We start from the raw sequence: 27887 nt of genomic DNA, 5'->3' as shown, positions 1-27887 counted from the left end.
CAAGTCAGGATATCCGAGAGAATTATTTCCTGATTTATGTCCAACAGTATTATCAAGCAGCTGTCAGGTTTGTAGATTTTGTGGCATCAATATGTTGATGTTGTTTTGAATATTGCACCACTGAGCACATACTTCATGTACGAGTGATTCGAAAATCCATCAGTTCTTTTAAAGATACAGTGACACTCTGAAGCCAGGTTTTTTAAATAAAAAATAAAATAGGAAAGAGTGAAGATTATTCATTTATTCATTCTGATGCCTTGAAAAAGGGGGGAATGGAGGACGTACAAATTGGCTTCTGTATTAAAATCAAGTGTCTCCTTAAAGTATCTCAGCATGATTTGGGCCTAATTGGCATTATAAAATCACTCATTTAACTGTCATTGTAATCTCTTTTTTCCCCCCACAAAGCCATTAGTCTGCTTTTCTACTGCAAAGTTGGACTTGTGTCCAAATTTTCACAAGGCCTGTCATCTTGCCATAATGATCGAGCCACAAGCATCTTAAGCTCAGAGCTTTACAAGGATAAGCAACATCATTTTGACTTATCTAAGAGCTTAAAACTTTTAAAAGACATGACAGACGATCAATAAATGTAATATGAAACCACACTAAGATTAATTTCAGCAATGATAAAAGGAAAAAAAGCAGACAAAATGTAGCTTTACAAAGACATACAGAGAATGACCTGAAGGCAAACTTCTCTAGAGCATCTTTATTTTGACCCGTCGATGGCTCTCAACCAAGCTTTCATCTTCCTCCCTGCACCATTTATCTCACTTCTCAGACCTTGACTGTTTTTCTCTCTGAAAATCAAGTCTTCCAATAGCAGGCTGGGGAGGCCGAGTTTGATGTCTGCGGTGTTGAGTAAAGCAGACAGCGGGGTTCTCACACAGAGTAATGAAGGGTGTGTGTTTATGCTCGCAATTGCGTGTGTGTCTGTGTATGAGCTTGTGGATTGTTTGGGCGTGTCTCCCTTGTTAACTTTCCCCTGTGCTGTCTGGGACACATCCATTCAAAGTCAGAGTCTGCAGCCAGACCTTATGACTTGTTCAGGGGAGCAGGTGATCAGCGGCCTCTGTTTTTCAGGGCTACTGTAGCCTTGGTTTAAGAGGCAGGTGTCTCTGCTCATCAAGACAGTGTCCTGAAAGCTAGCCTCTATTATCAAAATGGATGCTTTCGACCGTGACAACAACCTATGTTTTGGATCATTTTATAGAGATATTACTGCAATTTTGTTGTGATCCAACAGGTTTGTGATATATAATCGGACAGAAAAACAATCTGGCAGAACGCTGACACCACACTAACAAGAGGCTGATAAGCAGCAAGTAAACCATACACAACAGCCCTTACTCCCATCCAGACATGTTTTTTTTTCAGTCACATTTTTTATTCCAGCTTTTTCACGCCATCTGACAGCTACACGTTACCTTTTGGTCGTGGCTGTAAGCCAGGATCCAGTCCTCCTGCTCGGGGTGAAAAAGCAGGCTGAGGATATCAAAGGCTAAGCTGTGTTTCTGATAGGACGCCCCCTCGTCAAGGCTAATGAGCAGGCTGCTCTCCACCTCCGGGTCCGTAAGTAACATGATCTGAGACGAGACAAGAAAGGAGACGGGGGAATCAGCAGCCCACCTTGACAGCATCCATTCCACAGGGCTTAAGTGTGCTTGTGCAATGTGCTGCTTGGAACAGAGGCATGGTGCAAGCTCCTGCAGGGCTGTAATGTAGTGAAAATGATAACTCTGCTACACAGAGATAATAATTTATACAATACAAGCAGGATTTTTTTTCAACATGCAGGTGGAAACTTACCTTCCGTTTGTTGTTTGGACTCACGTACAAGTAGCTCAGAATGGTTTTTGGCCCAACTTTCTCATTAAGTTTCTCATATGTGGTCCCATAATCGGTTGACCTAAAATTCAATTATAGGATAAAGTTAGCAGGTTGTGGGGGGAGAGGGAAAGGAGAATGGAGCAACACCTACTAGTTGAGATGCTGATGGTATCATTAAGCATATCAGGCAAGCAGAAAATTGCAACAGCAGAAGTCATGAAGCAATTTGCTAGATGAATGGAGATTTTTTTAATTATCAAAATAAACAAGGATATCCTGTGTGGCATGCATGGCAATATTATTATCATTACTATTATCATTATTGATGCTTTGGGGTAAAAATGTAATTGTAATGTTTGTGATTTTCATGTTTCACAACTCAAATGGAGGATTGGACATATTCGCCTGTTGGCTGAAAAAAGAAGCGGCAGGTTTTTTGAAACTTTTTCAATACCAGAGACACGAAATATTGATTGTCCTCCAAAAATGGTACCGCTTTGCTGAGTTCATTTTGGATGTCATTCCTTGTCACCAAAATAGATTCCGGTCTCAGTTGCTTGGTGACATTTCAGAAACAAGCAGCAATGACATGTTTTATACAGCAGAAAATATAAAACACATCTTTGTGGATTCCTGGATTTTTATAGGATCTTTTGTTTTCAGTGAGTTGAAAGGCATTAGAGAAATATGTAGTCATTATTCATTATTTAACCCTTGTGTTTTTATCAAAATCAAATATGTAGAAAAGTAATTAAGTTGTAACCCTTCCCTTTGCCACAAACTGGGTTTGCCCGTTAACAAAGGTGACATAATAAAGAAATGACATTAAAGTATTGCTATTACATCAAATAAGGAAATATTAAATCTTTCATACACTCAGTGGCCACTTAATTAGGTACACATGTAATGTCTAATACTCACGTACATAAATGAAAATGACAACAATTTAGAAATACATCTCAATATAATGCAGTCCAGTGCAATACCACCTTTAATATTAAACAATGTTAAGTATGTGTTTTGAGTTATTAAAGAGGGTTCTTCAGGACCCCAAACAGAACATTGGAGTTAAGTCATTACATTACCGATGCTATCTATTACTATTTGTTTTGTTGTTGCTTATTTATAGAAGGTAATACCAGACAGAAGACCTTACCTCCATAAAGAACTCTCTGTTACTCTGCCAGAGTTGAAGTCGTAGTATTTTGTCAACATGAGGATCACCTACGAAACACATCAAACAGATTACTAGCTTCGAAGGAGTGTATCATCAGCTTTAAAAACAGCAGCAATGAAGTGTCACATGGTGAAATAAAAGAGCCGAGCCGTCCTTGCAAATGTCTCTTAAACTCCCTGACAGCCACGGCTTTATTAAAAACCAAACACAACTGAGATGACATGTCAACACATTGCCCTGTTTGCCGTAAAGCTATAAACCTTGTGCATATTCTCTGAGGATGAGCTGATCACATATGTATGCTATAATGGTTTTCAAGACCCAGTAGACGACCAGCAAATGCTACCACTGGTAAACTATGACTAAATGAATAAATAAGTCGACACTGAAATTCATTCCAGGCACAGAAAGACTGACCTCGTAAATATCATGGGCATCTTTTTTGAAGTGGATCATAAAAAGTGTCATAGTCATGTGTGGTTTACAAAACACAGGCCTTTCCTTGATACACATGTAGACTTCAAGATGTAAATCACCCCAGATATTAATGAATGGCTCACTGTGGACATTTCTGTTTGCATCATTTCCATATCAGAGCCTAAATCAAAGCCTGTGTGTTTGTATATGCATGTTATTACTGATGCATAAAGTCATGTTGACGTACATTTAACTTGTAATTTCCTTTTTTTCTCAGTGAGGCAATAATATGAGGAAAAACGGCAATTATTATGGAAATTTTCGTCCAAAATAAAGCATTTTTCTGCAATGAGTAATGGAGTTTTATAAAATCTCAACTGTCCATTACACAAATACAGTTGTTCATGTTGTGCCCTTCACCCTTCACACAAATTAATCGCTCAAGCATGTGCCCTGCCTGCACTGTGCAATCGTAAAATCTATATTGTACATACAGCTCTCTTGGGAAGCCTCTGTGGGCAGCTTTTCATAGCTATCTTCTAATTATCGAGTGTTATGAGTGTTTGGGGTAACATTCCCTATAACAAGAATTCCATCATGTAAACAAGAAATTTGAACTTTTTAAAACCTTATATATACCTTAAATATAGGATATCTACCTATCTATCTGATTCTCTAGTAAATAATCCTCTCTTTTTTTTTTTGCTGGTACATACAGAAATCCCTGTTATGATGTAAGCTTTCTAACTTTTTTATGTACAGTATATTAATGAAGGTTGCAAATAATGATTATTTTCTCGATTCATTGTTTGGGCTATAAAACATCTAATAGTATTAATAGTTCCCAGAGCTGAAGGCAACATCTTTAAATGCCTTGAAAACTCAAAGATATTCTATTTACAGTGATATGAAGCACGGAAAAGCAACAAATTCTCACAAATGAGAAGCTAGAAAATTATATTTTTCCTTAAAAAATTACAATCAAATGATTAGTTGCAGATGAATTCTCTGTTGCTCTACTAATTGAAGAATCGACTAATTGTTTTAGCTCCAACATTAAATATTAATGTTGGATAGTAATATAGTCATTGTCCTAAAAGGTCACACATGTCCCTCCATGTCCATTTATATATTGTGAACATTAAATCATGTACCACACTGTAACACTAGTTTCTAAAGAACCTCTTGCTGTTAATAATGCAATGAATTTAAACATAGAAGTTTTGCATTATGTCCTAATTATTTGCCCTCTTTGCGAACAAGCTGACCAAGAAAACTCTGACTCTGCTATTACTTTGTGCTGAATGTATGAAATCCTTTACACGAGCGCTAGTTCGGAGATAATCCTTGCAGCTTGTTATAAGTGTGGTACCAAGTGTCCAGACTGGGTTGCAGAGATTTATGGTCTCCCAATAAAATGGCCTTTATACCTTCCAAAAGTCATACCCTCATGGACTCTGTCATACACAATAAAGCAAACTGCAGCAGTCTGAAAATTAGGACAAAATATATCCCCAATTCTGTATGGCAATTAACTTTATGCATTTAGTTGGGAAGGATCCAGAATTACAGTCAGATATAATTAGCATTAACCTTATTGCTGGCTGGAAAGGTTTCCTGTGTTGTGAGGGATGTTGAAAGTGCAAGGTGAAGCTCCATTGCGGCAGTGGACGCATCAATACAGTGATACAATATTCACTTTGTAGACTTTTCTGTGTGAAACAGGTGTTTGAAGCTCAGCATGGCACATAAACCTTTAAATTGCTATTTGAAATCACTGACAAAGCCTCTTCTTTTAATGATTACACCGTAGACCAGATAATGACATGACTTACCCTCTGAATTTAAATAATAATGTCATATGTATTAGCATTTCTTTCCCTTTGAATTTCAACAAAAGGTGTCATGTTTGATGCCAGCCACCATGTAGGGCATAGCCCATTAGACTACGGTAGCACCAGCATATCTCCAAACTGGATTACTTGACATCCAAGAGCAAGCAAATTGATTTTTCAACCTCTAATCCTTTGTAAATCTTAAACCTTGGAGGTAAATGGACTGGGATGAATTTGATCATTATGTAAGAATGAATGGAGGCTTAATGGTGACTTAAAAGGCTTAGGGTGAGAAGATTACTGTTGTGGTATGAAGAGGATATGGGGTGGGGTAGAGGTGTCAAGAAAGTGGGGGGGGGGGGGTGGGGGGTCTGTTGTTGAAGGATGAACACCTGCGACAGATGAAGGCTGCGCCACATTTCAATTCATTCCCACTCTCACCAACCCGTTGATCCAGCCTTATCAGCTGCTGGAATTAAGTTGCCTCATCAATAAAACTGTCATCACATTTAGCAACTGCAATTAAACAGATGGATGATTCCATAAAAGCAATTGTTACAAGAGTTACTGACTGGAATATTAATAATAAAGACAAATATGACATACATCAAAAACTGGTCACGTGTCTAAGGTGTTTCCCTGGCTCACTGACAATTTAAAAATCACAAGTCGAACACAGTTGGTCATTTATTCACACCTTGTTTTCCTTAAACCTGCATTAAATGATTTTTGGACACTTGGAGGCAACGCAACAAGCTGTAACCACAACACTGACATAATATCACCTTTTATAGTGAACAGTATATATTATATGTCAAACATATTAGCAAGCAGTTGCCTATTTACACATATTTCATTCATTTGGACTCGTGTTTGTAGCCACCTGATGAAACTCTCAACTCAAAACTCTCTGTAGAGCTGAGGGGAACTGCAGAATACTATGAGCGATACACATACAAGTAGTCATGTGATCCATTGTTAATCTAAATAAAACTGATTATAGCAGTTTTAATTATGACTATTTGAATCTCACATTTTCATTGGACATCAAGATTTAGTGTAATGATGATATTCAAATTAGTGACAATGGGTGACATTAAATGTCACAGCTAAGACAAACTAATTGGGAGGAGGAGGAGGGTGAGAACACCTGCTTTCAAGATTTTAACACCACAGAAGTGTTAACAACTCCTTTCATAGAATAACAAACAAAGCTAAGCAAGCAAATCCAAAGACCCCAGGGGCCAGTACTGCACAAAGTATATAACTTGATCAAAACACCACATTTAACAGCATCATTTAACACCTTTTATAAAGAAAGAATCGTCTATTTCTATTACATTGTTTATCGTCCTGCAACTCTCTCCCCAGCGACAAAATCCTGCAGGAATGCACGTCCTCGTATACCACCTCAGCGAGACACGTAATGTAAGGCTTTTGTCTGCCACATCAATTTATATCACTTCATTAACAAAGGCAACATTTCCTCATAGACCAGATGTTATGCTGAGGCTAGGTTTGTTTGAAGTCAGAGCTGTTGGCTCTTCCATGGAGAGCGGGTCACTGCAATCATAAATTATACAACAACGGTAACACTTTACAATACAGTCACAAAAACGTGAGTAGCTACTGAAGAACGACCTGATAATTAACGAATCGTTAACGAGTAGTTCCTGAATAACTCTGATTCAAGTATTATACAGTAGATAATGATGAGTTACTAGAGAACAGACTGGGGAGTACTATATTAATTAATCATTAGGTAATGATTAGTTCATAAGTACAAACAAGTAACCACTCATTCATTACTAATTACTTAATCATTAGTTCCTCTTTTTGGGCACCTCCAAGTAAAGTGATATTATCAGTGATTTTCTGACCATTCCCTTTTAATTATCAGGTCGCTCCTGATTCCTCACTTGCTCCTTAGTAAACACTCACGTTTTTTTGTGTACTGTATTGTAAAGTGTTGCAAAGCAATGCTTTAAGAAATATTACTCATAAATAAACTACTGGTGTCCTGAAAAAACCTGAAAAAACTATAAACTATAAAGAAAACAATGAGTGAAATCACAGTGAATAAAAGTTCTGAAAATTGGAGAATGTGAGTAAAACGTCATTGCATTGTAAAGTATTAATATGACTATTAAGGTATAGTATAAGGTATTACAAAACATGTAAAGTATTACAGTACAGCTATAATGTGACTGATGGCAACTCTCTGTTACTTTGGCAGACGGTAACACCATTGATCTGTGAACATCAAATAACCAGCATGTTAAATGGACAGCGAGCACATAGTCCACGCTACAGCTACGGCTATCAAGCAGAACAGCAAGTGTCTGACTTTATTGGACTCCTCGTGGGGAGACAGCAGCCCTGTGTGGAAGCAGCAGTTCGCTTGATAAGTCATCTGAAACGGCTTCCTTCTTCTTTGGGCTTTTTCTCCCGCATCATTTGCTTTTTCTCAATAAATGAAAGCCCAGGCTAGTTCAGCAGCGAGGCTACGGCGGCCTGCTGAGCCTGGAAGCTTCAGCATGCATGCTGGTCTGATCAATGCAGGCAAGATTAGACAGCAAGAGGGTTGGTTTTTCAACCCAACCCCAAAAAGTTTTGCTCACTGTGCAAGAATGCTTTTTTCTAAACTACTTTTAACTCTTGAGCACTCTGTTTGAAATGTGGAAGTGCTGAGTGTGACGGTAGATTAGTGGCATGTTGACAAACTAAAAGCTCCCTGGACTCTTTAATAAAGTACATTTCCTCTGACATAAATAAAGCAAAACAGCTGATTAGATACATATGCTGGGGAAGGATTTCTCCCTCCCATATGTCTTATCAGGCTCAACAACAGTGCTTGAAACCTCCTGTTTGCCAAAAAAGCATCACTATAAATCCGAAGAGGAAACTTCAATGAGTGAATCAAAGTTATGGTTTTGAATGTGAGGCTTTACTTACAGCAGCCAGATGGTGTAACTCATACTGTATGAGCGAGTAATGCAGGTGGCCACTGTAAAATGAAAGTGTTCGGAAACACAAAATGAGGTGGCAACTGAGCAACGGCCAGAAAACGAACAGCCACAACAGCAACCAAGTTTCTGATTCATAGACAGAGCACTGAGATACAGTGGTAATTCAAATGTGTATTGCCAATACATTATCTCGCTTAAAAAACAGCAAAACACAGTGAAAACAGGCAGAGCACATGTAGCAGAAATATGGACCAGCACAATGTAAGTTTGATTTAAGTGAACACAAAGAAGTGCAAACACAAAGACATGTCTGCGACAAAAAAAAGAAAGAAAAAAAAAGTGGGATCTCATTATGCATTGTTCCAGCCAAATTAACTTTATACTGGTCTAGGATAAAATCTAATAGGCATTCAGTGGAGAAGAAAAGAAACCCAGGAGGGGAACACAGTTTGCCGATAAAAAAAACCCCACTCTGCAGGATTGTGAGGCGTTAGAGAACCTCACCACAGGAAGGCTTGGTGGCTTGGCAGAGCTGAACTCAGCCTGCCAGTAGTTTCCTGCGCAGTGTTGAGCTTCAAATACCAGCCGCTCTGTTTATCCATGCAATGTAGGCAATGCCACATCTATGAATTTGTCAGGAAAATAAATTCTTTGTCTTTCATTGTCTTAGCTTTAGTCAGTGGTGTTACAATTCTTATCATTATGTATTTCATGAATTTATTCATGTTTCTTTCACAGGATGTGTGATGTTTGCTCCCTGAAAAAAACCCCCCACCCTCCTCCTCCTCCATAGCCTGTCCATCACAGCCACCCAGGAGAGAGGGGAGCTGGTGGAGGTCCATACTGACAGCATCAGCCGCAAGGTCGACTGAATACGTCAACATGCTATATGCAACAAAATACATACATCACAGTGTCCAGAACCAGGCTGTTTGTGATGGTATGCTGAGGAGGCAGAATCAAAATAGAGGTGGTGTTGAGTACTAAATTGAACTATTGATCATATTAAGTCTCCCGTTCCTCCCCCGAAAGGTACAACATGGAGAGCCAGGGCTGAACAGGTATGATCACTAACAAAATGGCCCTAGCTTAAACCAAATTAGATGTCTAATTGCAACTTCTGTAGTGATTGTCCCATACTGCTCTCTGCTACTCCATGGACAAGAAGAGATTTCCCCAAATTGACATATTGGGACAACATTTTTGATTAATTCCTTACAAATTATTATATTTTCATTAAAAACAGTATGTATTCAACAGATACATATTCAAATACGTCCACGTTTATCTTCTGCAGGTTTGAATTTGGACAGATTGAAGTGTTATTGGAGCAAACATGGTTATAAATTGTCACTGAAACAAAGAGAAACCAAAGGGCCGCCAATCAAATACACAAATTACATTTTTATAAAAATGGTTTCAAACTTGGCTTGGGTGTATTCAGATGCAGAAGATTTTTATAAATGAAAAAAACAATACATTATTTTGTCTCTATTACAGAATTATTGGTGATTATTGATAAACTAGGCCTACTTTTGCATGTCCTTGGTTTCTGCCTTCTGACAAATTTCTGTACATTTTCTTCATTTAAGTCATGACATAGGACACATTTTTTGTGTGTATGCTGCTTCCATAGTGACACTGTTGAAATGGGATTTCAATCTTTTTGAAGGAATAGTTCAATATTTTGGGAAATATGGTTATTATCATTATTTCTTTCTTTCGTTTGATGAGAAGAGCAACACCACTCTTCTGTGTCTCTTTCGTCTTTGGCTTGTTTTGTTTTCCCTACATGCACAAGTTTGCAAGTGCCCCAAGACTTTTACACAGCATACTGTATTTTCCCTGCATATATTTAATCATAACCAACTTTCAAGTTCTTCAAAACACAGCTGAATATTTCAAGCCTTACTTTCACTGTAGCTATTTATTTTAATATCTGGCATTAATGCTGAAAAATATGTTTGCATATGACTCACATTGGCAATATTTGTATTTATTTATTGAAATCTGCTGCAGCAATTACCTAATTCACTTTAATGTTACCTTGAATAAATCTTAGGATTAGAAATATTGTTTAAAGATAACTTTCCACTGATTGTTTAGAGTTTCTTACCTCCATGAAGCCACACTGCACACTGACTGCAGAACATAATGTGCATACAGTAATTTCAGTTATCCTTTCAATGTTTTTGTGTCAGAATTGACAGAGTCAAGGCAAATCCTTGTAATTGACATCTTATAATGAGCTTGAATAATATTTTATAATATATATATATAATATTTCTATAATGAAACAACCCTCTGTTTGATCGTTTGCTACTGTTTGTCTCAGACAAACTTCAATGTGTCTGGATAAGTGCAGCAATAAAAACACGACATTTGTCATAGTAACACCAAGTGTTATCTTTCATGGACTTCTTCTCAATATGAGTAGTCGAGCTTTGGCAGCCTCTTGCTTTCCACAGGACAATGGAGATGAATAATTGAATAAAACTGAATCACTTCAGTAGAAGAGGAAAGATGTGTGCATTGAATGGACAGGAGATGTACTTGCAGCTTACTCGTCTCACAGTGCTTACAGTACAAGCTTAATAGGCAGTAAGACCCAGCTCAACAACATGAAAGATAACAACAGATACTCTAGCAATGCTCGGATACGTTGGTTTTTCAAAAACCTTGAGAAAGTGGAACTGGAGAATGCAACCAGTATTTTACCCACTGTTCAGTCAGCAGGTTATTGGTCTTGTATAGCCAGACCTATCTCCATACTTCGTCTCAGTGCTGTGCCAGCGCTGGAGAAAGGTCTGGCTGAACCCATTTTGGGGGATGGGGGGGGGGGGTGCTCTAGCTTGTTTGTATTTATTTAGACCAATCACAATAGTCTTGGGCAGCGCTAAGCCCAGGATGCGACTGAAATAGTTGGCCAATGACAGACTTATATCAACAGCCTACATCCTTTGAGTGAGAATAGTGAGTCATAGAAGCAACAAAGGATTCAGATGAAACTACTGCACACTTGGCCCGTCTCCAATTTGTAGAGGGAGATGAGACAATCCAGCGCTCAATAATTCAGATGAGGAGAAGCTACACACCAGGCTACCAAGTGGGATGGAAATCTGGGAGCTGGTTAACTCGTGATTGAAGAAGAAGTTTCAGGAGACTTGGATGTCTCACACAGAAGCACTTAGTGAAGCTCCATCAGGAAGAGTAGAGATCAGCAGTACAAGTGAACACCGTGTAATGCCGCCCAGTTCTGAAGGTTACTTCCTGGCGAGGAGTATTCAACATTGTACTAGACATACGAGATTCAATAGGTGTCCAAATAAGGTTATTCTTCACCCAGCTAAGTATGTGTGAAGATTCGATTGGGTACTGGATTCTAAAGAAGGAACTAAGCTTACCTAAGTTAACGAAAGTCACATTGTGTGTCATTTCAGGTCATATTCAGAAGAGACAGCATAGATAGTGGAGTCTGTGGCAAAGCCTATTTCCCACACCCTTGGTCTCCTGGGAGACGGAGACAGCCTCGCCTTATCAGGACAGACAAACAGGAGACAAACAGCTCAACTATTGCTCTGAAAGAGACAGGCTAATGACCTACTGCTCTTAGGTTTACAAACGACTTGAATGTGACCCGAGGAACCACTGTGTCATATTACCTTTTAAGCTAAAGAAGGAAAATCACTTCACGCCATGCACAAGGTTAATGAAGAGGAGGAGGCCCTCTACTAGAAAATGGTACCCATGAGCAGGGCATTCAATGGATGTGAGATGCAGGCATTTCAAGAATTTTAACAGCTGCTCTTCAAGGTTGCTCAAGGCAGAGAAAAGGGTCTTTGGGGAGATAGGGAAACTCAACAAATGCTCCAGACATAGAAGGTTTGTGCAAGCTGAAGCTCAAGTGCAGGTAGATGTACACAGAGGCGCTCCATCCAAACAACAAATGTCCTGGATGCTGTAGGGCTCATCATCCTCATCACACCAACATGGAGGAAGAAAACGAAAAAAGAGAAGATGGCGTCCACTTCAAACTCTGACGACTTCATGTCTCTGAACACAATTAGGACGCGGGTATCTTTTTCTTCAGTTAAATATCTATCACCTGCGAGATCTCTTTAATAATACATTGTGCCTGTGTACTTTTCCTTCTGAGGAGAATTTTAAGTGATTAACATTGTATGCATGGCATTAAAAACAGCTGGATAGGGTGGAAACAAAAATTCAGACAGACGTGTTCAAGGTCATGAGGGGCTGGAGCCTATCCCAGCATGCACTGGGCAACACCCAGGACAGTTTGACAGTCTCACAGGGCTAACACAGAATGACAAACACACTCACACCTACAAGCAATTTAGACTTTCTGATTCACCTTACTTGCATGTGTTTGGACTGTGAGAGGAGCACTTTTAAAATTTTAATGCTCGTTTTAAGGCCCCACATGGTCCGGCACCCCAATATTCTCTCTGACATGCTTGTGAGATATGAACCAGCTATACCCCTCGGGTTATCTGGAATAGGCCGTCTTGTTTTTCCCAGAGTCTCTTTAGCCTTTAGCTTTTATGCTCCAAACCGCTGGAACATCCGACCCAATCATGTTCGGTGTGCTCCAACGCTATCGTCTTTTACAGCTAAACTGAAAATATTCCTTTTTAGCTGCGCCTTCCTGTTGTCTGGCTGGTTGCTGGTCTTAATCATTTTATTTTTTTAATTCCTACTTTCTTAATGGTTTTAACTCACATATTATTTCTGTATCTGTTTTAATTGTGCTTACTTATGTCTAATGTTCTATCTTTACACTATCCATATAGATTTTGTGGCTGCAACTTCCATGGTAACTCACGCTCTGTGCAGCATATTGAGTTTGAACAAATTAAAACAAAAACATCATTCTAACGCAACCCACGTTAACCCCAAAATGGTTGCCCAAGAGTAATTTTAGAATTAGGTCTAATTTCTGCCAGTTGCTGTTAGATATGTCCAGTTTGAAGGGGGTCACAATGCCTGATTAATTCCCCAAAATGATAAGCGATCTGGTTGTTGGACAATCAGATGAATTTCTGGCATTTTCAAAATTTTCTTCGGCTGTCTTGATGTTTGAGTAGTTGGAAAATCTGATTCCCCACATGGCTGCAAACCAAACCAAACCAAATCAAATATGTCTTGCTGCACACTAATACTCTTCAGGCGTTTAAACCCTTGCATTTCCGGCTTTAAACCTGTTGTGCCCTTGGCTCATCTTCTCAGTAATACTGTAGGCCTACTTGCTGAAAGTATACACTTACACAACAATTACAATTTCTTTCACTGTTATCAAATCCTTGAAGCGTACTTCCTGAGAGTTGGAGCAGGCCAGGGCCTTGCATGGCAGCTCCGCCACCATTGGTGTGCGAGTGTGTGTCTGAATGGGTGCATGAGAGGCAAAATTGTAAAGCGCTTTGTCCCTTAAGGTAGAAAAGTGCTATATAAATGCAGTCCTTTTACCATTAAATTGCTGCAGTTAAATTGTTCAAATTAGAAGCATCTTTGAGGACAATGAAAATACCATCTGAACAACATTAAGTGTTTTTAAATGACCTCCTGGGTTTTTCAAACATTGCCGGTGAATTATCTTTTAGAGAAAATGCTGGTTGTATACAGTATGTGTGTGACACGGATGTATACTAATAAATGAGAGACACAAACTGAGGCTAGTGATGGGCAATAATCACATGAATGAGTGCGGTAGCAGCAATGGACAGAGCACTCTTGCATTTTCCTTGGTTTTCATGTTGATTGAAAAGCCGAAATGACACTGCAGATTAGTTTTCAAACTGTGATAATTGGACAAATGATAAAAGAACAGTAACATCAACCAACTGGGCTTCTAGAATTGCACAGGAAAACTAAATATCAAGTCAATAACAAGCTCAAACAATGTGTCTCACAAACTGCATGTACAAATTGGCTGGTGTCACGTAGGCCTAATACTAAACCAATTACCAGATTTCAGAATTTGCATCATAGTAGGCTGCACAATGTAGCTAACTAACAAATGTCTGACAACTTTTGAGAAGAGTGAGCAGCCTGAAAACTTCATTTCATGTATGACGACGCTGACATGTGAGGACAACTGCCTGAAGTGTCAAGACAGGGCAGCTCTTTCCCACGCAAACTGAGTCACATGAACAAGCCAGAGGAGATATTACGTATATGGGCATTGCAAGTATTCACCAGCCCCCAAACCCTTCCTTCTGTCTTTATATTTGTTGGCCAGTGCATCTGCTTAAAAATTTTCCAAATTGTCTCTCTCCCATCATTCAGGATGTCAGATAAGGTCGCCTATTCGTGTGTGACTGGCTGCTAAACCTCTTTCAAATCTCTTCATACTCAGGGAAGCTGAGTGCAGCCATGAAGACTGAACTGTAACTGTTAACAAGTTAAACAAAGACGTTTAGCTTGGAGAGGAGAAATTGGCAAATTATGAAACAGATCACTACTTTAAATAGATTTCTAATAAGTACACCAGCTGGAAGATCCGTGAGCTTCCTTGAGGACCACCTGGCCTGCACCTACGCAGAAAGAGAGGGTGTGGCACGGAGCAGAAGTGGGAACACACATTACATTGTTAGTGGGCAGGATGAGACTCTCTACCATCAGGGGGGCATTTCTCGAAGCAGGACTTGAAGATTTGTCATGCAACTGTGAGAATGATCAAGCAAAATCCTGGTGATAATGAATCAAAGAGGAACATTTTAATATCAATACCACTCTCATATATGCTAAATATGAAGCAAAAGCTAGCAGGTGATTAGTTTATAAAATAAAGAAGATATAATGTGTTATTTAGTACAATTTAGAAGTGCTGGTAGGCTGATTTTGTTACCTTTGGACCCTGTTTCCAGTCTTAATGCTAAAGCTAATCACCTGCTGGCTGAAGCTTCATATTTACTACAGAGAGTGAGAGTGGTATGTTCTCACTGAACTATCTGCAAGAAATAAGCATATTTATTTGCATCTGTTTTACAAACTAACAGTCACATATGATATGTTTATCATTATAGATGTTGTGTTTTAAAACATTTCAGGTTCAGTTCTGGTTCTTTTGGATAGAGTTCTGCATCAGATGCATTTGATTGCAACACTGTTGTAAATCGCCTTGTGAAATAGGTTGGTCTTGCTGAATGTGTTTTAAATCTGTTTCATTAATACATGACTGGGAGGAACATTTTGGTAGCTTGTGTGTCTGAGAAATACAACATTTCTTTTGATCAAGCAGAAGGAAGCTGCCTTAGTCTCATGCTCTTCACAGTCCACATGGTGCTCTTAGATGATGTCATCATAATGTCAATTTCCACAGCTATGCCGATGACACACAATCTTACATTTATGTAGAGCCAGATGATACAAATCCCTTAAATTGGCTCATAGCCTGTCTGCACTCAATACATGGATGAGTAGTAGCTTTCTAAAACTCAATGAAAGATAAACAAGACATAAATACTGTTGCTTAGCCCCGAGGCCAAAAGAGATGCACTGCCTCCAGATCAAGCCTCGGCCCTGTGTGAAAGTGTGTTAGACTCTGATTTTAGTATTAAATCACACCTCCACATCAGCCTTGTTTCATCTCAGAAATATTGCCATGGTGCAATTAAGCAGGCAAGATGTCAAAAAGCTAATTCATGCTTACATCTCAGGCAGGTTAGACTACTACACTTTTACTGAAAAGTCTATTTAGGGACTACAAATAATTAAAACCCTGCTGCTTGACTCCTGATCAAAACAATAAAAAGAGAGCACACGAGTGTGGTTTTAGCTGAACTTTATAAGGCTCCACGTATCCCTTTGCTTGTACAGTAGAGCTCAGAATGGCTTAGGACCAGCTTACATCGCGGACCCCCTGTTGTTTTAAGAGCCTTCACATTTACTCACATCCTCCGCTGTGGATTGTTAGATGTTCTGAACCACAGATAAAAGAAAAACTGGATGTTCCCAAACTGGGGAATGCCATTCCCCTGGATATTAGGGAGGCAACCTCGTGAGCAAGAGGTTAAAACACATCTATTTCTGTTAGCTCTCTCTGTACCTATATTTAGTATTTTATATTATCACCATGACGCTATTTTACACTTCATTTTGCTCACTTCAAGTGACATTCTTTGTACAGAGTGTTATATAAGCAGATACAACCTATCTGCTGTACGATGACTTTCACTTTTACCCTTCAGTAGCTGTGCTCTCACACATACATTAATGTCTGTTTAACTTCTATGTTTAAGAGCACAGTGCATCAGTCATTGAGCTGCGTGCATAACCTTTTGCAGCATCACCCATCTCTCTGTTTGAGCAAGGCGGATAAGGCTCCACCAAGAAGATAAGTCCATAGAAAGGTTTATTGATCTAATTTACGCACAAAATATATGCCTATAGCCAAAATCAGTGATTCGACAAAAAACAGCACAATTTGCCTTTATGTGTGTGTGGGGGGGGGGGGTAAGTGGGTGGATAAATAGGAGAGAATGACAAAAGGAGGGGGAAGACATTTAAACTCTATGCAGAACATTAAACTTATGTCATTTTGACTTACATTTCTTTAAACTTCAGCCTACCTGCCAATACAGCTAATCAATAAACAACAGCACAGATGGGGGGGGGGGGGGGGCAGAGAGAGACAGAGAGAGAGAGAAAGAAGTAAGGCGAGACTGATTTCCTCAAACTCTGCAACCCCTCAGCACACATTCAATCTTATTACGTCTCGTCTCCTCGGTCATTCTCAGTCACCACTAATGCTTTAAATTACTCATCTGACCATGTAAGGTTTGTGAGTGCTCGCTGACCACACTGCGACAAAAGAGGTCTGTGCGTAAATCTGGTGCACATGAACTACTTACGCTACTGTTCTGTCCGGACCAGTGCACCATCGCCTGGTTGTGAGCCGTGTCCCCGGCGAGTGCAAATGTCGAACTTGTGAGCTGAAACTCCTCCTGGTCCGAAAACGAAGCATCCTCCCCGCCCTCAGGTCTGACTCCGGACCAAGTCTCTGCGTTCCTCGCACTTCGGCTTCGTCTCCAACTGGCCACATCCGAGTCCTCTTCCACCGTCACATCAAACTGCGCCTCATTTTCAACGTAAAAGCTCTGATTGTTTCCATCTTCGGTGCTATTTTCGGTTGAGTCGCCGTCACTGGCAGAAGGGGCAGCTGCGCGTGAGGCACTTCGAGAAAACACTTTCGGGTGGGAAAGTTTTTGCTGACCGTCCAACGCGTCCTTCGGGAGACAACTTGAGTTATTTCCGCCAAACTGCGGCTGGACTTTGGACGAACTTTCTTCGCTCGCGGTTAATTCCGCAACGTTGTGCTTTTCGTCCCCGCCGGAGGTGGGTTTGGCGCCCGGTGACCCCTCCGTATATCCAACAAATCCTTCAGCTGGTGCCTCGCCAAAACTAGCCAAGTCCAGCGCCGAGAGTTCCCGGGGAAATGCTGTGATTGTCGGCAGCTGGCACAAGGGAATGCACCTTACCTCCGCTGTTGTTCCGCCCAGGATGGAAGTTAGGGTGAAGAGCCAAATCCACTCAGAGAAAACGATAAAAAGCCAGTGACCGAGGCGCGTCTCCATTCTACGTTAATTCCGACTTCAGGCGTGTTAAAAGCATATCATTTTCACTCTTGAGCGTTTGTCTGTCATCACCTGCTAAAGTGGAGTCCGTGAATGCACTGTGGGGAGGTGCAGCAGCGCGCGGACAAGTGTTCCCAACTACTGATGCAAACGATGCATCAGAGGAGGAGCTGGAGGCTGAATCCTGGACGAGAGGGGAGAGGGGCCCATACCCCCCCCCCCCCCCCCCCCCCGCATCCTCATCTCAACCTGGATGGAGGGGAAAAAACAGCAACTGGGCGTACTCTTAATGAAGTTATATTTCTGTAGAGGCACGTGGTCGCCTCGGGGTTTTAATTTTTGGTCAGCAGTGTGCCATGTCACTATGAAATATTTGACTGGATCATCATCCTATAGGTAATTATGCAGTAGATTAAAACAATCTGGTCTTCAGATGTTGGGCTCCAGAAACATTAATGGGTCTGCCCCTGGTAGTGTTTGTGTGGAAATGTTCCTGACAGGGGCTTTATGGAAGATACAATGAGCCTTTGCATTTTCCATTAGCACAGGCTTAGGTAATCAATTAACAGGATTGCCTGTGTTCACTGTCAATTATTGTGCAGGTAATGGCTCTGTTGTGGTCTTCCTGCAAAATGGCTTGGAAATTGTTTCACTTAGGCTGCACTCCTGTATTCTCCATTCAACACGGCTGAATAGAGAAAATGCATATTCCCCAAATTTTAGCTTCTGGTTTTTTTTGTGCCCTTTTCTCAGGTTAATGGAGGGCTGTGTGACAGGAAATAATGAGAAGGATTCAAACCAGAGGTGAGCGAGTAATCGTTTTGTCTATCCCCCTCTGGTCTCTGCTGTTGTATACTATATAAGCACAAAGTAGTATGTAGGTGCCATGACAATAATTGAGAACCCATTATTGCCAGGCAGTGTGGACACCCTTTAATATATTGTTATATTTCTCTATACTTTGGGCTTTGTTCCAGTCAGCTAATGGTAAACCATTATGAGAACTAGAGTCTGTCCAAACCCAGTGATTAGATTCTATTTCTGGGCAACATTTAGTCAATAGGATGAGAATGCTGTTGACTGGTGACTGATGCCGAAGACTCCCTATATTGAGCTGTGTTCTCCCCATCGCTCTGAGCTGCGACGTGATCCTGTTCCACATACGGGTCAACTGCACAGAGACGTCTTTCATTGGCAGCCATTAGCGATGCAGTGAGCAAGAGCTGTCTCAATCTGTTTCAGTTAGCCCCCACCAGACAAGGGGAAACCAGTCTATAATGCAGATTGATGGCTGACTGAGAATTTCAATCATGGAGAACATTGGCTAAAAAGCTCAAGTCTTGACTGTAATGCAAACCTAAAGCATACTCTAACTTCTACCATGCAGAAGACCTCTTAAAGAAAGTGATGCCTGCATGTGTGTGGCACCTGCATGACTTTTTACATGTATTTTTTACTTGCTGTGACTTTGTCTGGGATGCATCTGCAATGACATTGTGGAGTGATCATAATGGGTTTTTGCCTGACTTGTCTGCTTAGTTTAGTCACGGCTGGTTGTGCACATGCTGGGTTTGTGTATGGCTCGTTTTTGGTTCTCTGTTCTTGTTTTGCTTGTAAGATTTCTGTGATTAAAAAAAATATATCCAAAAGATGGATGCAAATAACAATCATTTCCATTATCAATTGATCTACTGATTATCTTCTCAACCAATTAATTGGTTAAATGTCAGAAAATAGTGAAAAGGGCCCATCACAATTTCTCAGGGACTAAGGTGACATTTTCAAATTACTTGCTCTGTCTGAAAAAAACAGCCCCAAACCCAGAGATATTCAATTTACAATGATCTAAATCAGCGAACAGCGGAAAAATGTCACATTTTAGAAGCTGTATCTAAAGATTGTTTGGCATTTTTGCTTGGAAAAGTGACTTGAAAAGTTAAAATAGTTGCAGATTAAGTTTCTGTTGACAGACTCATCAAGTAGTAGACTTAGTGTTTAAGCTGAGGTGAAAGTGCTACTTCTGTTTTTATTGATAGATGTATAGATTGCTCTTGAAGCCACAGTGGGAGGATGAAGTTGTGTAAATGTAAAATCAATACTTGAGTTTCCAAATACTGAACTGAGGGTGTAGAAATCTCATGTTAAAATAAAAACCATGTGTAAAATGAAAGTACAAGCAGACTTTGGGAGGTGTAAAGTGCACATTAAAAATCAAATATCCATAGAGGATCTTTTTGACTTGTTCACAGACTTTAAATTTCACTGTGAAAGGTGGCAGATTTCAGGACCGATGTCTCATAGCACATTTGTGTGCACAACATGGCAGCTGAGTGGAATCATTGTCTTTCGACAGACAAGATTGCTGCTTTGCCGCCTGTCACACAGACTGAATACAAACTGCGTTATGCTCCCTGAGCTCATACTTCTATGATGGAAACTTGTGAGCAGACAGTGTGAAAAGCACACAAAGGAACGAGGCGACAGCGATCCATGTTGTTGGATTATTCTGTGTTTTTTTTTTAATTTAATAGAGTTCAGAGGAAGAAGAAAAGAGCGTCTCTGAAATTAGACCTTTTCCATTCTGATGTCTGCTTCTTTTTCACAACTGTCCCTAATTACTCTGGTGCTCTTAACAGTAAAAAAAAAGAAAGGACACTCAGGACATTAGTCATGCACAGTACATTGTTTCGCCCCTCTGCTCCAGCTGAAAAGCTAACATCTGCCGTCAGAGCTGCTTAGCACTGAATATAAGCAGCAATATGACTATACGACAAAAGCCACACACCGTTGCCATAGAAAAGTGATCTCACTTTTCAGCATTCAATAATTATGTGCACCTAATGATTACAGAAAAGAAATGATGGAAAAAAAGTGTGAAACTTCTGTGCAGGTTTTGTAGCCACTCGTGCTACTGTAAGATAAAAGGTGTTGAGGTAGCAATAGACACCTGAGACACCCACTTCAATTAGTGCTGAATACACCTCTGGGGCACCAGGAGAGAAAATCGCCTTTTCAGATAATGATTTCAATTACATTATCTGGAGATACGGTGAAATGCAATACAGGCAGCAGGTTAAATGCTCTGACTCAAGTGAAATGCTGCGAGTTGTATCCATTTAATACCACAAATCCTTTAGTTACTCTTTTAGAATATGTGATATAAGGTTTGTTGTCAGTGAAGTAAAATGGTGAAATGATACTTTGCTACATACTAATATCTGTAGAGTTTCTACTGCTTTCATTCAATACTTTACTTTGTTTTCTGCTTTTCTATTTTATTATACAGTAGATGCAGCTTTAATTCAATAACCTTCAGCTCCTGCATATGGGGCCTGATTCAAAACCATAATTTATTCAGCACAGATTTGATAATCAGTGAGGTGGATTTCCCCATTAAAGTACCTCTTCACAATCATTCTTCCAATTTATTTTTGCTTAACCTTCACAATTTGCCCCAGTGCAGCTCAGGACAACAACAGCAGCCTTAAATGATCCCAGAGTTACATTAATCCACATTTAAAAGAGCAACTTCTTCACACAACATGAGGAAATGATAACTCCAAGAAACACATTTCTCCTCATTTCACTCCTGCCAAGAAGCCAAAATGCCCTGACCTTAGCTCAATTACAAATTAGTGTGACAGTTGTGAGCACATTAATGGCCTGATCTGTTTGTAAGATTAGAAGAAATTAAACTAAAGCTGAAGATGGTTTTACCATGAGCAGAATAATGGTAAAATAGCCAGTTATGTATTTTGGACCAGATTTTGTGTGGTTTGGGTTGTTTGATTTGAAATGTGTTTCAATTGGTACCTATATACATTTTTACAGTAAAAACAAGTCAAGTATAGTGAACTAATACGACTATGCATCTCAACTGATGAACAGATTTCTGTAACGATAGTTTCATTGTTTTTACCACATTGCACCAATAATATATCGGAGATATATTATGTCATATTAAAAGTTTTCCCACGTATACGTCCAACCAAGAGTCAAGAACTACTTTATTATGGTTTGAACAATTGAACAACCAGCAAATATTGGAGGAAACAATTGGCACTTGATAATGACTAAATATAGCAGATTGTCCCAGAAGGTATTCATTATTTACAGCATCACTGCTTGGATATTGAAAACATTCACGACTGCTAGCATCAATTAATTAGTTAATAACTGAGCCACCAGGCTTGAAAAAAACAAATGAAGCCATCATAGATGTTTGAACCCATCCACACCTTTCATTAAAATACAACAGCCTGTCTCTTTTGTTAATATCCCACTGGTCTGCACACTTGGATTGATCTCTCCTTGCATCATGTCCCAGCCCACTATCCTGTTTCAATAGGAAATGCGTCAGTTTTAAGAAATGCAATTTTCTTAAAACGATGTGGACCTGTACATTAGAGCTAGATAAGATATTAGTGCTAATAGCTTTCTCTGTGTGAGTGAACATTTTTGTTTTACAAATGTAATTTTTATTTGCTTACCCAAATAAAAGCTAGGACGAAGTAATTTGTGAGATGATGCTTCTTGACTCAAGGTAAAGTTCATTTTAGGTTTGCAGATAATGGCCCCATATCTTATTGGTCTTTATAAAAATGGACACCTGGGGAAATGATGGCGAGGTGATTCATCCCTTTATTAGATTAACAAATTTGATTCCTGCCGGACATCTGCAGGTGGTCAGAGGAAGCCCTGAAAGTGGTAAAATAAAAAATAAACCAGAACCTGTCATTAAAGGCACCTGGGCTGTAAACATTAATATCTGAGAGAAATATTGAAATGTTGGCACAGCGGGCCTGAAGTTCTCCTAAAGCATCTTGTAATTAAAACTTTTAAAAGTCTATCATGTCCACTTTAAGGATGTGTGGTGGTGACAGAAGTCTGGGCACCCTGCTGAAGATTACCTCATTAAAGTGTTGTCTTTTTTCTTTTTGACCTGCTCACTTTAGAGATGATTACAGCAGGTTGCAACTAGAGAGAGCAATCTTTGAAATCTGGAGTAATAGCCACACATTTAAATAAGATAAATGAACTGGATAAATATTTGGAAAGTGTTCTTGGGGCGTGTTTAAGAGATGTGCGACACAAAACCTGATCCTCATCCTTCAGCTGGACAAGTCAGTAGCACAGAGCATGAAGGCAAATAAGAGTATTCCCCAAAATATCAAATGATTCCCCTATACTTGGCTTGAACGACCTTTGGTAGCAGCTTAGCTTTGGCAGCAACATGCTGTTCTCATGTTTCTCCTGGCAAAACAGTTGTCTTCTTTCCCCCTTTTCCCTAAGTTAATTAGTCATGGAGAGACACATGAGAATAAGAGAAGGTCATTTTTGTTGTTTAGCATACACATAGAAACTTCAGGACACAGATCACTAGCTTCATATGCTAGCCAGTTACCACTAATGAGGTCAGCACAGCCTTTCCTTACTAGTCTAAAGGCCATGGTAAACCTAAAAACATTGAACTTTGCACAATAACAAGGGAGCAAGGAGGGGGTGGGAACTCCCACATGGTGCATCAGTAATTCACAAAGTGAAACATTTCATCCTGCAGAAGACCCCTCTTATTTTCAGGAATGTCATTTTTGAGTTGTATGAGGGAGCTGGTGAGAGACATCCTTCCAGATATCAATTATTAACCAAAGCTTATATCACAACCTCATAGATCAAAACAGCAAGCTTGTAAGATACTAGAGGGCATCTCATATATTTAGCACTGCCAGAGAAACACAAACCTAAAACAGAAAGGTTAGGCGTTTGAAATCTGACGCGAGCTCACGAGTCTTTGTAATTTCCCTGACAGGTACATGATATGGCACAGGAACACTGTAGGGTATATGTGAGTCTATCTTTGTACTTCTCCATCAGAGGCAGAGGATTTTGCACCACCACAGAATAGGGTTCCTGTGAAAATGAATATTTTATGATATTGCTACCAGGCTGTGATTGGTAGCATAAGAGGAGATTTGCATTCCAAACTGCCTGTTGTGCAAAAAAATCATCATTACCAACCTTAGATAAGTCTTAATGTACCCACCAGTAAAAAAAACAAACACGTGGTGTGGTGTTTTCTATTGTCTCCCCTGAGGTTAAAAACCACAAGGCAGGTAAAAATATTTACCCTAGGTTAAAAGCCCACAATTCCCTGACTCATTAGAGCCATATTTAGCAATGGGAAGAATGGAATAGTTTAATTCTGCTGCTACTAGTGATGATAAAAGACTTTTCCCTTCCTTGTGGGTGCTTTTAATAATGATGAGACACAGTTGCCATCGCGCTTTTATTGTATATTTTCAGCTGACAAAAAATCTATTTTTAGATTTTTTGAATGCACTGAGTGAACTTTTATCTGATGTTTCCGGTAGCTTCTCATCGGTAGTTAGGCATCTCAGAGTTAAGGTAGTGGTCCTGTTCTGTTTTAAGCACTGTTGCAAAACAAAGACATCAGAGGTGAAATGAATAATGTAGAGTCATTTCTCAGTAAGAAGTCTGGACACTTGCCTCAAGGGGGGGCTGCGTCACTCTAAGCCCCTGTAACCTATATTTGTTTGAGTCGGTTTTAACAGCCCATCGGGGAGCAGAGCTTTCCAAGACAATGAGCTTGCAACGTTAAAACAGATGATTCATCTTTGTCCTTGTGCTGTGATGCGTAAATGTGATACAGTATGTTTATCCACACAACATACCTCTGAAGTTATTTAAAATGTGTTTTTATATGTTTTTGGTTGCTGTCGCAGGTATAGAAAGTGCTTTGTAACAGAATCCGGGAGAAGCAAAGCCTATGAATTCGTATCTCTTAGAAAGTCTAAAGCGAAAATAGCCCTGCTGCCTCTGCATTCCTAAACCTACTCCATCCTGATCCAAAGAGCCTGTCACTCTCCACCTTGTGACACAAACAAACTGGAACCACCTCAGGTACTCGATGCTGATTTGCATTTTGTATCAAGTTCCTTGGTCCGACGCCAGCACACCCATAAAAAGCTCTGCTCCCCAGATATGGAGGCCCTGATTGAAACTGTAGGCAGAGTGGAGGCTCTCTCTGTGTGCTCTCTATATAGAGAGCTCATTAGATGGAGAGACCTGTGTGCATTGTTCCAAGTCTGCAGAGTCAGCGAGGGAGCCACTCATCACTCTGCACAATCCAGACTCCTGCACATCTGGTCTGGCAGCGTCAGGGTGACCTGCACGCACACACACAGACACACACATGCACATGCAAATGTTGGCGCAGAAGCAAACATAAACATTCACTAGCGCACAAAGAGTACTCTGATTCCCAAATGTATAATCTCCTGGCAGATCATGCATGCATTGTGTAGACAGAGCTCTGCAGACGAACAGCATTGAAATATAAAAGATTGTACACATATTCTACCCCTCCTACACACACACACACACACACACACACACACACACACACACACACCTCCACACAAGCACTGTCCTGTATTGCCTGTGATTTACTGGCCATTTTACACCCAGCTGAGGTGGCCACCTCCAGCGCTGACCCTGCACTGCAGCTCAGGGACGCAGGTACAGCATTTGGCAGCACTTCCCCAAGAATCCCCAAGCACAGAAGGCAACTGTGCTGTCAATCTCCACTTATGAAGGCTTTAATTCAGTGGCTTGAAGGTCTAAAATGCACAGCTCCTCTCATATAGGTCAGTCCCTTCACTGCTATTCCCAGTTCTCGATTATACAGCGAGCTGGTCTGCACTGCAGCATGCTTTACCAAAGTCTAGCTGCTGTGTGCTCATATTTACAATGCTTTGGCATCGAGGATCTGTGGGAGGAAGTCATCGGCATGCAGGTGACTGTCATGAATGGCATCTGAATAAAGAGAAAATGAAATCTAAATCTATTCCACAGCAAGGGAGAGGGCATTCCTCTATTGAGAACATGTCAGTGTTCATTCTATTGACAGACCCGTTTTATCTGGCTACGTCATTTCCAAGACACGCTGAGCAGTGAGTGGAGGAAAAAGTTGACTAAGAAAACTGAGAACAATAGTGTAGAAGGCCACGTATTGACTCTCTGAATCAGTATAAAAGAAATATACTTACTGGACCCATGGCTTCCATTTCAAAAGACAAAATTAATCAATGGGGTTCATTGGAGCAGCTTTCACGTACTGGCACTCACAGAGAGCTGTCATTTAAGATTAAAACTACCATTAGAAATCAATAGTTTTCAGTCTTTACGCTTCCGAGATGTGACCTCACAGCGTGGCCCAGGAGGTACGATGAGATCACGTTCATGATTCAGAAGTGGTGTGTGTGGAAGATAAAGTATGATCACAATATCCTGTTTAAAGACAAAGTTTGACATATTGTGAAATGTACTTATTCGCTTTCTTGTAGAGAGTTAGATGAGAAGATTGACACCACCCTCATGTTTGTACATTAGCTAAATTTGAAACTATAGCCAGCAGCTGGCTAACTTAGCTTAGCACAAAGACTGAAAACAGGGGAAACAGCTAGCCTGGCTCTGTCCAAAAGTAACAAAATCCATGTTGTTAGTTTGATCCGCATAACAGCGGTTTGTCGTCTTTACAGCCACTGTTTTGTTAGTGAAAGTATGATTAACATATTTTTAGGGAAGACACCCCATAAGATAGAGATCTGAGTTACTTTATTCCATTTTTCATCCACATATTGCTCATTGTCTCCTGTCAGATAATAATAAATGGAGTCACAGCACTTCCTGGAAACATCAGCAGCAATCTCTCATTTCTTTTCTTAGTCTCTCCATTGTAAACTTTCTTCCTACTTTCAGCTAAGCTGTGCAGGTCTCCCGCCAGCTTACAATAGGCAGGTGTGATTTGAGACTGGTCTAAGTTATCTGCCAGCACACAGCAATTTCAGGAGGGGTGTTTAAGCGGCTTGGACAGATGTGCTGTATGGATTAGACCACCTTTGATCCAAGCATGTCCAATCAATCATCGCAATACTTTCTTTCATATAGTTTTCTGGATTATTATCAAGCTTAATATTATCTTTGTTAGACACTGAGAGCGACTTCAGATAGGCTTTAACAACTGTAAATTGTATTCCCTGGCTGTCACAACACCTCTTCAGAAAACTGCTAATTGGGAAGACTCAGCCTATTCTCAGTAGCCAAGGAAGGAAAAAAAAGAAAGATAAAGAAAAGAAGAAAAGCGCGAGACTTCGACGTCCCAGCCTCGACTGTCATAGCACAACGTGCCGTTGCTCCTCTGAGATTTGCTTCTGTGAAAAGCACACACAAAGGCTTGCAGACTCCTCGGTTGAGTTTTATCGGAGGTGTGAGAGAAGAGAGAGAGTTGTCAAGGCCATCAGAAATGTATTCACAAACCTTATGTAGGTTCAAATTAATTTGTGCGAGGAGTCGTACAGTGACGTCAATAGACTCTCTATTTATGGAAGCATCAGTATTCGGTGTTAGGGTGATGACACCGGTACCTTATTTAACTGCATGACCTCATCATTATCCAGCTTTACACCCTATTCTTGTGAAAGTCTGAAATAAGAAACATGTCACAAATGAGGTACAAGCCTCTCACACGGGAGACTATCAGAGTTCAGTGGCTTCTCAGAACATTTTTGATGTGACAGCATTGGAAATATTGCTGGCATCAAAGCTACAAATTTTGGGGCAAACTCTTCCTAATGATGAATTTCAGCAATATTGTGTTTCTGCATATCTCATGATCCATACATTTGTGGACATTGAAACTACAGAAGCCCAAGTGACATAAAAGCCCACATACATAAAGATGCATCCATTTCCAATTGGTTCTTAATTCAAAGAACTGATCCAGACAGGGATCTTCAGACACCTTTTAGTTGTAAGTTCTTGTAGAAGAAGGTTGCCTTAACTGTAGTAGAGTGTGACTTTGAAGTACACATTTGCCCCTGCAGTGAAAACACTAGTATTATTTCCATTTCCAGGAATTGTACTTTGTGAAAGGGGTTTGCAAAGTTAGCGTGTAATAAGTTGGCTTAGATCTGATGAATCGAATCGAAGAAAAAAGCCAGTTAGGTATATGGTTGTTGGAGATATACCAACGTTTTTC

General features: G+C 40.1%; 1 protein-coding gene across 1 annotated transcript in view; it reads right to left on the bottom strand.

Annotated features, from left to right (window-relative positions):
• The window catches only part of LOC139294644 (VPS10 domain-containing receptor SorCS1-like), a 42574-nt gene extending 24747 nt beyond the window's left edge, over nucleotides 1-17827 (bottom strand). The window contains exons 1-4 of the mRNA XM_070916566.1: nucleotides 17105-17827; nucleotides 2993-3060; nucleotides 1816-1915; nucleotides 1434-1592 (exon numbers count right to left, since the gene is read on the bottom strand). Coding sequence (XP_070772667.1) covers nucleotides 1434-1592; nucleotides 1816-1915; nucleotides 2993-3060; nucleotides 17105-17827 — 1050 coding nt within the window. The remainder of the gene's footprint in view (nucleotides 1-1433; nucleotides 1593-1815; nucleotides 1916-2992; nucleotides 3061-17104) is intronic.
• Nucleotides 17828-27887: the final 10060 nt, after the last annotated feature.

The sequence above is a fragment of the Enoplosus armatus genome, chromosome 12 (assembly GCF_043641665.1).
Source record: "Enoplosus armatus isolate fEnoArm2 chromosome 12, fEnoArm2.hap1, whole genome shotgun sequence".
Lineage (NCBI taxonomy): Eukaryota > Metazoa > Chordata > Actinopteri > Centrarchiformes > Enoplosidae > Enoplosus > Enoplosus armatus.
Note: the sequence above shows the minus strand (reverse complement) of the source record. Positions and strands in the feature narration are given on the sequence as shown.